General features: G+C 34.9%; 1 protein-coding gene across 9 annotated transcripts in view; it reads right to left on the reverse strand.

Annotated features, from left to right (window-relative positions):
• Positions 1 to 16,288, reverse strand: part of NSRP1 (nuclear speckle splicing regulatory protein 1) — a 56,008-nt gene that overhangs the window by 24,221 nt on the left and 15,499 nt on the right. For 2 of the 9 annotated variants that reach the window (XM_064583167.1, XM_064583168.1), the window contains one exon: positions 6,261 to 6,296. The exons of the other annotated variants lie outside the window; for them this stretch is intronic. In XM_064583167.1, the coding sequence (XP_064439237.1) occupies positions 6,261 to 6,296 (36 nt within the window). The remainder of the gene's footprint in view (positions 1 to 6,260; positions 6,297 to 16,288) is intronic. 9 annotated transcript variants of the gene reach the window in all.

The following is a 16,288-nucleotide window of genomic DNA, read 5'->3' on the forward strand; positions in this document are numbered from 1 at the left end:
AGGTGTGCAGATCAATTGTGGTATATTTACACAACAGAGTACTACTCAGCAAGAAAAAAGAGTGGACTACTGAAACATAGTGTGAATTAATATCAAAGTAATTATGCTCAAAGAAGCCACCCACAGCCTTCAACCAAAGTATATATTGCATGATTCCATTTATATAAATTCCTCAAAACGAAAACTATAGTTATAGAAATTAGATCCGTAGTTGCCTGAGGGCTGGAGAGGGGATGGAAGAGGCAAGAAGGAGGAACCACAAAGGGACATAAAGAAATTTTGGGGTGTGATGGATATGTTAATTATCTTTATTGCAGTGACAGTTCATGGTATATACTTATGTCAAAATTTATACTGTATACTGTAAATAGGTGCATTAAAACTGTATACTGTAAATAGGTGCATGTATATATATATCCATTATACTTCAATAAAGCTGTTTTTAAGAAGTAAAATAACATCAGGCCATACACAAAAAACTGTAGACTCTTTTTATCTGTGGCGGGTACATTTTAAATAAAAAGCTATATAATAATAACAATTTTAAAATAAAATGAGCTGTGGTTATTACAACTCAAAAATTTGGAAGGGGAAGAAGAGAGGATTTGAACCAGTGACAGGGCTGGCCAGTGTTTTAGAAAATCAGTTGCAAGAAAGCCTCAATGAATCACCTCAGGAAGAACAAAAGGGCATATTTAGAAACTAAAGCCAAGAGACAAAATATGTCAAGCCAACTACATATAAGGACAGGTACAGAGCAAATTCAGAGGCAGGAATTTAGTAGCAGAGGCAAATTATTATGCAAAAGATGAACAGACTGACAGAGACAAGCTAAGGAGCATGGTCCAAGTATACGAAGCAAATCATTCCTGGAATGCATAAAAACACTAAGATACGAGGCTGATTTTAAGAACAGAAAGCAGGGTAGCCCAAATCAGGTGAAGCTAGAGAACGTGTAGCCAAAAACAGGTCAGAGTCAAGCAGACTGCAGAATGAACAAAAGCTGTGCACAAGAAAAGGAGCCCACAAAAAAATTCTTCTCAAAGTAAGGCGGGCTGTTCCATCTGGCTTTTATCCCTGGTTGCTCAAAGAGAAATGTCCTTAATCCCAACAAAACACCCTTAGTAGCTTCTGAAATTTTAACTTCTCTCAGAAGTGAAGATATTTTAGTTTTAACCTGAATTATATATAAATTCACTTTCATAAAGTATTAGAAAGAGCTCCTTGAAAGCAGAGATCTTATCTTATTCAACTTCTATCAGTAGCACCCAGTATGTCTTCTATACATCAGATGCTTAAATGATGATACTTAAAAGTTCTGAACAAGAAAACCATCAAAAAAAAAAAAAATGTGCACTGAAATTTGTATTATTCACTTTCTGAATTATCACTTAATATTCCTAGACTAGTTTCCTTTCATTGCCCAGGACCTCCCTTTGTTCCTTTCCCACTGTCAAGAGAATATGTGATCCCTAAATGGAAAACAACTAGTAAAAGCTTAAATTAATAATAAGAAATAATTAGAAAAATTAATTTGTGGCAAAAAAACTCTCATGCAATCAAAAGCCAAATGTACATAATTTTTTAAATTAGTCATATTCAGCTTACAATTCTTGGTAAGATATTTTTTTTTAATTATTTATTTGACAGAGAGAAAGCGAGAGCAGGAACACAAGCAGGGGGAGTGGGAGAGGGAGAAGCAGGCTTCCCGCGGAGCAGGGAGCCCGATGCGGGGCTCGATCCCAGGACCCTGGGGTCATGACCCAAGCCGAAGGCAGACGCTTAACAACTGAGCCACTCAGGTGCCCCCAATTCTTAATAAGATATTAAGCTAAGCTCCCTCCCTTTGAAATTGTTCTACAAGTGAGAGGTTGGATACAAGAAACAAACTGTGAAAAATCCCTGGGGAAACAAATGCTGGCTTGTCTGGACAGAGGAAGGGAAGAGTAGCAACCCAGAGCTGAACAGTGCATGGCACACAATTGGGGGGCTGGATGATGGAGAGCTTTTCAGAAATGTCTCTCTCCAGATACCTCAGGCAAAAACAGTAATTGCTCTGAGGTAATGTCAGAGCAGCACTCCCGCGTGGCTGGGGTGGCAAGCCCGATCTTCTCTCTGCTGAACAAAATTCCATGAAGCTTGGTCTCAACACAGAGCAACTCTCTGATAGAGTTAACAGGAAGGGTTACTACTTGATGGATGATGCAAATGGGAAGTCCAGACTAATATCGTAGGCTCTCTGCTCTGAGGTTCTTCTTCCTTTCTCCTGACAACCTTACCACCCCTTTCAAACACAGTACCTAAATCCAAAAGGTGCAGAAATGCTGAAAATAAATGGCTGGGAAATATGAACTTAATGTGGCTGAAAATCTCAATGGAAAATGTGTTCATGGAAAAAATCAATCAATCAATCAAGCACTGAAGTATAAGGACTATTAAAATCTTTTTAAAGATTAAAACCAAATACATTATATGTTAATTGAATTTAAATAAAAATAAGTTTTTTAAAAGTAAAAACAATAAAAAAAAACTGTAATATACATTAAAACCCCCCAGAATTAATGAGCTACTCAGAATATAAATTTTAAGTGACCATAATACATATCCTCAGAAATGAAAGGGTATGGGTAATATGAAGTAGAAATACTTTTTAAAAAAGAAACAATTTGAGGGGCGCCTGGGTGGCTCAGCCGGTTAAGTGTCTGCCTTAAGCTCGGGTCATGATCCCAGGGTCCTGGGATCCGGCCTGCATAGGGATCCCTGCTCGATGGGGAGTCTGCTTCTCCCTCTGCCTGCCGCTGCCTCTGCTTGTGCTCTCTCATTCTCCTCTGTCAAATAAAGGAATATAAGTTTAAAAATAATAATAAATAAATAAATAGTGATTTGAGATTTAATTAAAAAAGAAACAATTTGAAATAATGTAATAGAAAACAGTTAAAATGAAAATATTAAGAGATGGGTGAATGGACTAATGGGTATAGATGAAAAATGTTTTTGTGAGCTGGATTAGGCTAAGAAACACTTCTGAAACATAAGAGGAGGGGATAAAAAAGATTTTTTTAAAGGTACAAAGACATGAGAGAGTATTAACTTTGTAAAAACAGAAGATATAGAAGACGTAAAATTTAAACAGATTCACAGAAATATATGACTGAGAATTTTCTAGAATTAAAAACTGTCAAACTGAACAGCTTGTGAGTGTCAAAGAGGAAGAGGATAAATAAAACATACACATATACATAAACAACACCTTGATACATACAATGAAATTTAAGAGAATCAAAGACAAAAGAAAATTCTAAAAGCTTCTAACAAGAATAGTTCACCTATAAAGGAATAAGATCAAAATGACATCAGATATCTCATCAGAAACACAAGATTTAAGGTAATTCTTAAAATTACTGTGCAGACAGCAAAGGAAACAGTCAACAAAACCAAAAGACAACTGACAGAATGGGAGAAGATATTTGCAAATGACATATCAGATAAAGGGCTAGCATCCAAAATCTATAAAGAACTTACCAAACTCAACACCCAAAGAACAAATAATCCAATCAAGAAATGGGATGAAGACATGAACATTTTTCCAAAGAAGATATCCAAATGGCCAACAAACACATGAAAAAGTGCCCAACATCGCTCGGCATCAGGGAAATCCAAATCAAAACCTCAATGAGATACCACCTCACACCAGTCAGAATGGCTAAAATTAACAAGTCAGGAAACGACAGATGTTGGCGAGGATGCGGAGAAAGGGGAACCCTCCTGCACTGTTGGTGGGAATGCAAGCTGGTGCAGCCACTCTGGAAAACAGTACGGAGGTTCCTCAAAAAGTTGAAAATAGAGCTACCGTATGACCCAGCGATTGCATTACTGGGTATTTACCCCAAAGATACAAATGTAGGGATCCGAAGGGATACGTGCACCCCGATGTTTATAGCAGCAATATCCACAATAGCCAAACTATGGAAACAGCCAAGATGTCCATCAACAGATGAATGGATAAAGAAGATGTGTATATATACTCACACACACACACAAACACAATAGAATATTATGCAGCCATCAAAAAAACCCCAATGAAATCTTGCCATTTGCAACGATGTGGATGAAACTGGAGGGTATTATGCTGAGCGAAGTAAGTCAATCAGAGAAAGACATGTATCATACGACCTCACTGACATGAGGAATTCTTAATCTCAGGAAACAAACTGAGGGTTGCTGGAGTGGTGGGGGGTGGGAGGGATGGGGTGGCTGGGTGATAGACATTGGGGAGGGTATGTGCTATGGTGAGTGCTGTGAATTTTGTAAGACTGATGAATCACAGACCTGTACCTCTGAAACAAATAATACATTATAGGTTAAAAAAAAAAAGAAAAAAAAGAAGACAGTAGGAAGGGAAAATGAAGGGGGGAATCAGAAGGGGAGACAAACCATAAGACACTATGGACTCTGAGAAACAAACTGAGGTTTCTAGAGGGGAGGGGGTGGGGGGATGGGTTAGCCTGGTGATGGGTATTAAAGAGGGCACATATTGAATGGAGCACTGGGTGTTATACGCAAACAGTGAATCATGGAACACTACATCAAAAACTAACAATGTAATGTATGGTGATTAATAAAATTTTTAAAAATTACTGTGCAGAGTAATTTTTAAATGTTGATAGAATTTTGAAGCAAAAAGTTTATATTCAGATAAACTATCATCAAAAGTAAAGATATCTTAAGCACACACAGTCTTAGAATATTTCCTATATTATAAGCCCTCTTTGAAAATACTCATTAAAGGAACTATTCCCAACAAGAATGATGTTGTAAGATACATGAAAGTGAACAAATACGGTGCCTGGGTGGCTCACTCAGTTAAACGTCTGCCCTCGGCTCAGGTCATGATCCCAAGGTGCTAGGATTGAGCCCTGCATCGGGCTCCCTGCTCAGTGGGGAGCCTGCTTCTCTCTCTCCCTCTACTGTTCCCCCTGCTTGTGCTCTGTCAAATAAATAAATAAAATCTTAAAAAAAAAGGTGAATAAATAATTTAGAAAACTTTTATCTTCAGAAGGAACAAAACATATAACCAAAACAATCCAGAGCCAAAAATCCAGGGAAACTCTGTATAATAGAACTTTCTGGAATAACTAAAGTGTTCTATGTGTATCTGTGTTGTCCAATATGGTAGCCATTAGTCACATGTGGCTATGGACAACAGGAATGTGGCTAGTGTGACTGAGGAACTTTTAAATTTAACTGAAGTTTAAAAGTTAAAATTCTCTGTAACTAGTGGGTACTGTATCAGCACAGATCTTAGTATGTTCCAATAAAACTTTCCTTAAAAACAGGCTGCTGGCACATAGGCCATAGTTTGCCAACATCTCACCTGCTAGTGATATAAATACAGTGATGATGTGAGGTGGGGGGGAACAAAAGGAGGCCAGAGTTTGCCATAGTACTTATGTTGAAGGAAGGATGGTGATGTAGATAAAAATACTTAACAAAAAAAACAAATACATAAATGAAAGTCTGGACTTATTTGGGGTATGAGGCAATGACCAAATTTTTTTTAATTTTTATTATTGAAGTACAGTTGACACAGAATGTTATATTAGTTTCAGATACAGAACATAATGATTCAACAATTCTGTATGTTACACTATGCTCACCATGCTAAGTGTAGTTACCACCTGTTACCATACAATGACCAAAATTTTAACTAAAACAGAGCAAAATGTGTAACTTTCAAACTGAAAAGAAAATTCAACCTATTCAATGGGAAAAGGAAAAAACCAAGAAGTAATAATAAAAAATACAAAAAAATATGACAAAAAAGTTCTAATACAACATTCCAATACATGTAAATGAGTTAAACTCACTCATCTATAGATTCTTAAGATTGGATTTTTAAAAGATGTAGGAATAGGAGGTCAACAGGGATAGCCCAAATCTAAAAAGGTACAGAAATGCTGAAAATAAATGGCTGAGAAATATGAAGGACATCTATGAACCAAGAGCTTCACAGCAATTAGAAAATTAAAAAACCCCAAAAAACCAGAATTGGAAGGCAAAAACAAATATAAAGGGCAAAGTAGGGTACTGTATTATATACTGAAGGAAAAACAGATCAAGAACTAGCAAACATAAACATTTATGCTTCTACAATAAATAAAACACGAAGACAATTCAATGGGGGAAAGAACAGTCTTTTCAATAAATGGTGCTGGAACAACTAGATACCCACAGGCAAAAGAATGAAGTTGGATACTTACCTCACACCATACAGAAAAACTCAAATGGATCATAACCTAAAAATAAGCATTAAAACTATAAAACTTAGAAAACGCAGGAATAAATCTTTGTGATCATGGGTTACACACTACATGACAAAACCAAGAGTACAAGCAACGACTAAAAAGAAGACATAAACTACATTTTAACAAAATTAAAAATAGTTGTGTTTCAAAGGACATCATCAAGGAAGTGAAAACCCACTGAATGGAAGAAAATATTTGCAAATCATATATATGGTAAGGGATTTGTATCCAGAATAAAAAATTCTTACAATTCAACAGTGAAAAGACTAAAACCAATTTAAAAATGGACAAAGGACTTCCAGACTTGAATAGACATTTCTCCGAAGAAGATATATAAATGGCCAACAAGCACTTGAGAAGATGCTCAGTATTAGTCATCAAAGAAATACAAATCAAAACCACAATGACATATCATTTCACACCCACTAGAATAGCTAAAATAAAACATAGTGTTGATGAGGACATGGAGAAACTGGAATCCTTAAATGTTGCTGGCAGAACAGTAAAATGGTGTAGCAGCTTTGAAAAATATCTAGCAGTACCTCAAAAGGTAAACATAGAGACACATATAACCCAGAAGTTCCACTCCTAGATATATACTCAAGAAAAATGAAAACATGTCTATACAAAAATCTGTACATGAATGTTCATAGGAGTATTATTCTTAATAACCAAAAAGTGGAAACAACCCAAATGCCCATCAAGATGAATGGATAAACAAAATATAGTATGTATATCCATACAATAGATTATCATTTGGCCATAAGAAGGAAAGAAGTATTGATAAATGCTACAACACAAATAAACCCTGAAAGCATTATGCTATGTGAAAGAAGCCATGTTTTGTGACAAAAAAGACCACATATTATGATTCCACTTACTTGAAATCCAGAATAGGTAAACCCACTGAATAGGAGATAGCAAGTCAATTAATAGTTTCCAGGGTCTAGGGAAAGGGAGAATGGGGAGTGACTGCTAATGGGCACAAGTTTCTTTTTGGGCTAATAAGAATGTTCTAAAATTAGGTAATAATAATGACTGCACAACTCTGTGAATATATTAAAAACCACTGCATTTTATGGCATGTGAATTTCTTCGCAATAATGTTACAAACACATACATACACAAAGCAACAACTCTCAGAAGTAGAGAGACATCAGCAATTTTAGATGGCAATTTTAACTTATTCTGCTCTGAAACTAATAGATAAACAGGAAAAGATTAATTATAGAAAATACAAGTTCAAACTAACAAAGATATAGAGAACTTACATACTGTGGAAAGTATACATGCTTTTCAAAGACACAAGAAGCATTTGCAAAAACTATGTGCTGGCCACAAAACAAACATCACATAATCTATGTTCTTTGGTTCTAACAAAACTAGAAATCCGTAACAACAAAAAAAAAGCAACAAAAATATAAAAACAAACAAACAAAAACTTCCACCTGTATTCTAGAAACTCAAAAGCCATAGTTCTAAATTCTCAGGTTAAGAAGAAATTATAAAGGAAATTACAAGATAATTAGAAAAGTACAACAAAAATACTATGTAACAAAATTTGTGAGACAACTAAAACAATACTCAACAAAATCTATAGATTTATATGCTTATATAAGAAAGATTAAAGTTCAACTCAAGTTGAAAAAATATAGAATAACTCAAAAAAAACCAAGGAAACAAAGATATGGGCAGAAATCAATCAAATAGAGTAGAAATCCACAGAATGCAAAGATGGATAAAATAAAATGCTGGTTCTTTGAAAAGAATAAGACAGACAAACTTCTGGCAAGATTAATCAAGAAAAGTGAAGAGATACAGGTGATGATAGTTGAAAGATTTAAAAGTACTATCATAATACTATATTTATGTTTACAATATTATGTTACAAAAGATCATAATACTTATGTTAATAGATCTGAAAATCTAAACAGAATGGATACATTTTCTTAAATTGGTTAAAGAATCTGAACAGACCAGGGGCACCTGGGTGGCTCAGATCTCGAGTCCTGAGATCAAGCTCCGCATGGGGATTCCTGTTTGGCAGGGAATCTGCTTCTCTCTCCCTCCCTCTGCCCCTCCCCACCGCTCGTTCTTTCTCTCAAATAAATAAAATCTTAAAAAAAAAAAAAATCCGAACAGACCAATAACCACAAAGACATCCTCTCTCAAAGAGCTGTAAACCCTGATAGTTATACAAGCTGAATTCTCCCTAATTTTCAAGGAGCAATTATAATCCCTGTTTTCTACAATTTGTTACAGATAATAGAATACAAAGAGAAATATCTAACATGTTTTATATGGCATCATTTTGATTTCAAAACTAGATAGTAATAAGAACAGACAGCTGTCTGTGTTTTCTTAGAGTCTGTATTTGTCTATTTGGCATCCATCCATCACAAGGCCAATTACATGAACTGTTATTTTCTTATTTTCTGTATTCTTGATGCTCTGGCATTTGTGACCTCGCTGACTAGGGATAAACAATCTCTCCCAGGGCTGACCAATTCCTGAGAGATAGCAACGGGTTAGCCCAAGGATGTATCTTTCCTATTTTACACAGGAAACCATCCTAGAGCCCAAACTCCAAATCATCTCCTTTACCTGGCTCTTAGACTCCAGGAGACACTATTCCTCTGCCCTAAGCACTAACAGTCAGGTACCAGCAAATGGAGATCACCTTTATACTCCAGAGCCTGCCAACATTATTCAAACTAGCCAATTCTAAAGTGTTTCCCCTGCTCTACCTTGCCCCTTTCCCCTTGCTGCTGCTTTTGCCTCCTGACTAAACCTGATGCTTCCCATGTCCCTATATGGAGTGGCATGCTCCCTTCTCTTGTAATAATCTTTCAATGCACTGGCCTCTCCATGTCAATGTCACCTCCATAAATTAAATTCTGCAGGCACATTTTGAGACAATAACTAAAGCCCATTTCATTTATGAACACAGATGACTGAAAATCCTAAATGAAGAATTAGTGAACTGAATCTGTTAGTGTATTAAAAATAACACATCCTGCTCAAAAACAATTTACACAAGAAATTCAAGAATGGTTTAATATTTGAAAGTCTATCAATGTAATCACATTATGGACTACAGGAGAAAATGACTATTTCAATAGATTCAGAAAAGGCATCTGATAGTTTTAATATATATTTATGATTTATTAAAAAATTGCCAGTAAACTATGAACAGAAGGAAAATTCCTTAACTTGATAAAGCCTATATACTAAAAGCTAATATATATCAAACTTAATGGAAAACTTCAGAATCATCCCATTTAAGATACAGATAAGAAAAGATGCCCACTGAGGCTTTGTTCAACATATTATTGGAGGATGTGGCTAATATAGTAAAATGGGGGAGAGGGGGAAAAACCAAGGAATAAGGATTAGGAGAGATGAAGCAGATGGTGTAGACAAATTATTACCGTAAATGAGTTTAGAAAGACTGCCAGATACAAGAAATCAACTTACAAAATCAATAGCGTTGCTCTGTACCAGAATAGTCAAATGGAAAATAAAGTACCATTCAAAATAGTTGTATGAAATATCTAGGAATTAACTTAAAGATAAGGCAGAGAATGTTAATGGGTGAAAAATCACCTCATAAAAAAGTCTAAATGAATGAAGAACTATAGCCCACTTACAGGTAGTTCCTTAAAGATTAATCTATAAATCCAAGACAGGTCCAGTAGAAATCAGGTTTTTTTTAGTTTTCAAGATATTTCACAAACTTATTCTATAATGTCTATGTAAGAACATCTAAAAATAATTCAATCAAGTTTAAAGAGAAGCATGAAGGGACTCACCCTACTAGATAGTAAGATTTACTACTAAGCCATAATAAAAAAAACCTGTATAATTGCCATAGCAACATATAACAATAAACAAGAGAGCTTTGCAGCAGATTCAGGGATATATGGGAACTTGACATGATAAAGATGGCCCATAAATCAGTAGGAAAAGCATGCATTATTTATAGATGGTACTGGAAAACAGCTGTGCCATTCTAAAAAAAATAATGTTGGATCCCTACCTCACAACATGTGTAAAGGTGAACTCAACATGGATTAAAGATCTATAATATCTGTAATACCTGTAAAAGGTATTACAAATCCAACAGCAGAGAGGAGAGTATCTTGGTAGCTTCAGAGCAGTGAATATCTACTTAGACAAGACCTCCAAAGCACAAACCATATAGGGGGAAATTGATTTGACTACATTTAAAAGAGAGAATTTATGCCCCATAAAGGATACTACATTATAGTCAATTCTAAGCTTAATAACACATTAGCTCTCGAATACTGGACTTACGTTTATATAGCTCTTAAATAACTGTTCCACGAGGCAATTCAGTTTGGTAAGACGACTGTTTAGTCCACATGGTCATTCAGAAACCTAAGCTCTTTCTAGCTTGTTGCTCTGCTATCTTCTAGGGTATGAAGAAAGTTAGGTCATGGCCTGAAACAATAAACCCAACCATCTTTCAACTTATAATAAGGAAAAAAAAGAAGTCCACATCAAAAAATTTTCTTTTGAGCTATTGAAGTAGAAGTGCACATAATACTTTTGCCTATATCTGATTGACAAAATTAGTCACATGGTCTCAAATAGCTAATGATAAAGTTAAAAATGTAATCTCTAATTAAGCGGCTATGTGCCCAGCTTTAACTGTTACTACAAAAGGGAAGAATAGATTTTGGTGAATTATTAGCAGTCTTCACCGTAAGGACAACAAAAAAAGTAACAGATTGAAAGACTTTCAATTTCTAAAAGCAGCAAGGGATTACTATCTAAAATATATAAGGAACTCTTACAAATCATAAAAGAGACAGGAAATACAACAGAGAAGTGGTCAGTGGCTGTGAATGAGAAATTTGCAGAATAAGGAATGCCTAATAAACACATGAAGAGATAACTCAACTTCATTAATAATCAATGAAGTGCAAAATAAAACAACTAAGAATTGAAAAAATTATAAGGTGTTGATGAAAAAATGGAGAAATAGTGACCACCAACAAAATGAAATTGAATGTAAACTGGTATAGTTATTCTAGGAAGCAATTTGCCAGTACTTAGTGAAAAATTTATCTATATACTCCCTGATTCAGAAATCTCACTCCTGGATATATCCTCCAAAGGAACTCTTTGGTGGGACATGTATGAGAATGTTTTTTTTTCTTTTTACAGTGCTGTTGTGGTAGGAGGAACAGAGGGTAACTTTAATGTTTGTTTCTGAGGGAATAGGATGAGATAAAGTTGACACACACACACTCTGTAGTTAGAATCAACTAGGTATACACACTGCAATGCAGTGTTGACTGAAAAAGATCTGTAATACAATGGTATTTACATATATAGAACACACACACTCAAAACAACACATATAAAAGGACACATAGTCAAGCATATCTATCAAATCAGGCTATGTTTAAAAGGGAATGGGAGGGCACCTGGGTGGCTCAGTCGTTAAGCGTCTGCCTTCGGCTGAGGTCATGATCCCAGGGTCCTGGGATCGAGTCCCACATCGGGCTCCCTGCTCCGCGGGAAGCCTGCTTCTCCCTCTCCCACTCCCCCTGCTTGTGTTCCTACTCTCGCTATGTCTCTCTCTGTCAAATAAATAAATAAAAAATCTTTAAAAAAATAATAAATAAATAAATAAATAAATAAATAAATAAAAGGGAATGGGAGAAGGGATTAGGGATGAAGAGGAAAACTAATAAAAAAAGCCTTGTCAGGCTGATAATGTAATTGTACCTTGAAATGAGGAGTATGACTAGCAATTCTCTGTATGTTTGAAAAGTTTACTGCATATGTAACAGTTCTTTCCACTGCCAAAGAGATGTCTCCATTCCAGAAAGACATACACAGATACGAAAATATGAAAGATGTAGTTCTGAAATAATCTTCTGTTTTGTATGATAATTTCTCTATGATGAAAAGACAGCAAAAAGTGGGAGAAGCGTAAAAAGTGTGTTTAAAGGAGGGTAATTTTGGACTGCTCATAAAAAAAGGTACAGTTCTTTAATACTCTGCAAGATACAGATTTAAGGAAAACAAACTCAGAACATGGTTTTTAATATGCTGTTGCATCAGAGAGTTGTAGAAAACATTTTATAAGATTGTGTGAAAACTATTTACTATAATTAATGACCTCTTTCAATTATTACTTGATTCACTAATAGAACGAAAACTACATTTTATTCCACTTAGAAACACAAACTTATTTTCCAAAGGGACATCATTAACTATGTTGGTAATAACTAGCATGCTTATAATCAACAGTCAAGGTCTTGTTGTCCTCCCCACACAGGCAGATTTCAATGAAACACACTTGGCAATGTATCTTTTTTTTTAAAGACAACCAACAGTTTGGCACCTAATATATAATCACAATGACCAAGTCAGGTGTGCAGCATCCCCAGTACAGACTTTATTAGAGTTCAGTTATAAATACACAATCTCTTGACACTGAAGATGTAGTTCTTGCAGATAAAGCCCAAAGGCAGGAAATGAATCTTCTCCCAAAAGCTGCTTATCTTTAAAGTAACCTCAAATTATTACTAAACTAATAAAGTAATTTTGTTCCAGAAAGTGATCTGATCTATTTTGTTTTCAGCTTTTGATAAATCCAAGAATGAGATGGGGATTATTGCTTTTTGTCTCACTATACACACTGAAACACAACATGAAAATACAGGAATAAAAATTTTAAATGATTTTTTATGGTAAAGTTGGAATAGGCAATAACAAAGCCTGTCAATAGATGAGGAAGATGTGTATGGTTTCAGAAAAATAAAAAGTTAATTTTGTTATTTAATAGCAAATTTGGAAGTAAAGCTTTTACTATCTTCGAATTAGAAACTGTTAAAAAAAATGAGTAAAAAAGGTACAGTAAGATTGTATACAACCAAAAAAAAATTAAAAAATATACAGTTATTACTGCCTTCTTTATGGATTTTTTTCTAATATAATGGCCCTTAACTAATGGTCACAACCCAACATGAAGATCAAGATTCTATTAAAAAGCCAGGCTACCAAAATTATGACTGTCAAACACAACATAGGATGGAGATAGCACAAGAAAATTTCAGATGACTAACGATTGATGATTTAGTTTTACTGCACACACAGAAGATATTAGTTTTATTGTAGCAATCTGGGCACCATTCATTTTTTTTTTTTTTTTTTTAAGATTTTATTTATTTATTTGACAGAGGGAACACAAGCAGGGGGAGTGGGAGAAGCAGGCTCCCCACAGAGCAGGGAGCCCAATCCGGGGCTCAATCCCAGGACCCTGGGATCATGACCTGAGCTGAAGGCAGATTCTTAATGACTGGCCCCCCAGGCGCCCCATGGGCACCTTTCATTACACTTCCACTCTGTGCCATGCACTGTAGTAGGCATTTAATATCATAGCAATACAGGTACTATTTATTACACATCTATTCTATGACATACACTGTACTAGGCATTTGAGGTACACTCTCTCTAATCCTTAAAATAAACTTTTAGTAGACCATATTATAAAACAGAGGGTTTTTTGTTGTTGTTTTTAATATGGAACTGAAACTGAGAGATTAAACAATTTGCCCAAGATCTTAAGCTAGGAAAACAATGCAAAGCTTCTGGTTTAAGGTGGCAAATTAATACATGCTGCAGCCTCCTCCACCTCCTCCTAATCCAAACCCTCAAAATGACAGACAGGAAATCCACAATTATGCTAGAAAACAAGAAGCGGTACTTTTAATGGACTGGAAACTTGAGGAAGATAAAAGGCGAGAAACCAAACTGCCCACAGAGACTGAATACTAGAAAAGGTGGGAACCGTCCCCAGGATGCTACAAATTCTGAGGTAAGGGACAGAAAACCGGAAAAGACAGAAGACAGATTAACTGCAGTTTCTGGAGTGCATATTACTTACAAAGAATTAGATTGATACCACACACTTCCATTTGCAGAGTGGATATAAAAGTAAAAGTATGATATTTAAAAGTCCTTTAGGAAAATAATTTTGAACTTGGAATTCTATATGTAACTAAACTATCTTTCAAGTGTGAAGGCAAAATAAAGACATATGCAGGTCTGCAAGGATTCATATTATTACCCACAGATACACTCTAAAAGAATTACTTGAGAATATACTTATTCAAGTACAAGACAAAGTAGCAGCATGAAGAAACCAACAGCAAGGAAACCAATAAATTCTAAATGATTCTTGCATTAAAAAAAGAGGATCAAAACAAAAATTATGAACTATTTTCTAAAAAAAAATGAGGTCACTAAAAAAACAAACTTGTGACATGCAAAGCAGGACTGTGGAAACATTTATAGCCATTAATAAGTTTCTTAGGAAAGAAAAAAGACTTTCAGTCGAAGAATTTAAAAGAGAACAGACTAAGAATAAAGAAAGATTACAAGGGGACCCAGGCCTGGCTCAGTCAGTACAGCATGTGACTCTTGATCTCAGGGTTCTAAGTTGGAGCCCCATGCTGGGTGTAGAGGTTACTTAAAAATAAAATCTTAAAAAAAAAAAAAAAGATTACAAGGAAATAACAAAAAAGTAATATAATAGAAAACTAAAAGAGTGGATGATCAGTAATCAAAAAGCTGATTCTTCAGAAAGGTAGTAAGTGATACAGGCAAACTTAAAGGCAAAAGGAGAGAAAACAAACTTCAGGAATAAAAATGAGACAGAATTATCAATTCAGAAGAGATTTTTAGAAAACATTTTAACTATTATTGAAATTCTCTACAACAGGATTTGAATCCCTAGGAAAAAAATGAATGATTACTTAGGAAAATATAAATGGCCAACATTAGTTGAAAAGTAGGTATCTGAACAGATTAAAAAAAAAAGAAATGCAAATAGTCAAGGACAAAATGCAAACATATCACTTTGCATTTTAAAGAACATATTTTCTCTGTTAACTACTCTAAGGCAGAGGTTCTTAAATATTTTGGTCTCAGGACCTTTTTAAATACTTTTAAAAATTACTGAGGACCCAGAGAGCTTTTGCTTGCTTGTATGGGTCATCCTATCAATATTTACCATATTAGATATTAAAACAGTAAATTTTATTATTAATTCACTGAAAAATAACTATAAATCCATTCATGCTAACAACATTCTTATGAAAAATAAATGTACTTTACAAATAAATTTAGTAAGAGTGCGAGTGTTTTATATTTTGGTGCATCTCTTTAATAAAGATTGCTAGATTCTCAAATTTGCTGTGTTCAATTTGTTGCAATTCATTTGTAATGCAGCCTCTGGAAAACCCCACTGTACACTTGTGAGAAAAACAACAGTAAAAAAGGGCAAATAATGCTTTATTATTATAAAAATAGTCTGACTTTGCAGACCTCATGAAAGGATCTTGGGGATCCCTAGGAGACTCCATATTACAACTTATAAAGTTCTGGAGTGGTGATGATTGCACCACAATGTGAATATACCTAACGCTGCACCTATAAATGTTTAAATGGTAAATTTTATGTTATGTGTATTTTGCCACAATAAAAAAAATAGAAAATAAAACCCAGCTGCACATATAAAAGAATAAATACACCAAGACCAAGAGGGTTTATTCTAGTATTTAAAGAGTGGTTTCACTTTAGAAAAATCTATCAATGTAATTCACTGTAGTAATAGATGTTGAAAAAATGTGATAAAATTCAATGCAAATGCCTAATAAAAATTTTTAGCATTCTAGATTATTGGTCAACTTCCACTAATTTACCCTGTGTTTTAACAAACATCATCAAAATCTCATGGCTTACAGCACAAAGGTTTATTTCTTGCTCATGCTACGTGTCCATTATGGATGGCTTATAGGCCCATACTGTCTTCATTCCAGGCTGAAAGCAGTCCCTATCTGTAACATGTTATTCATGTGGCAGGGCGGAAAAGCAATGGCTAAATCATGAGATAGCTCTTAAAGCTTCTGCTCAGATACAGCTTATCAGTTTCACTCACA

This window comes from Mirounga angustirostris, unplaced genomic scaffold (genome assembly GCF_029215605.1).
Source record: "Mirounga angustirostris isolate CCGP_5_RB_7025 unplaced genomic scaffold, mMirAng1.0.hap1 SCAF_17, whole genome shotgun sequence".
NCBI lineage: Eukaryota > Metazoa > Chordata > Mammalia > Carnivora > Phocidae > Mirounga > Mirounga angustirostris.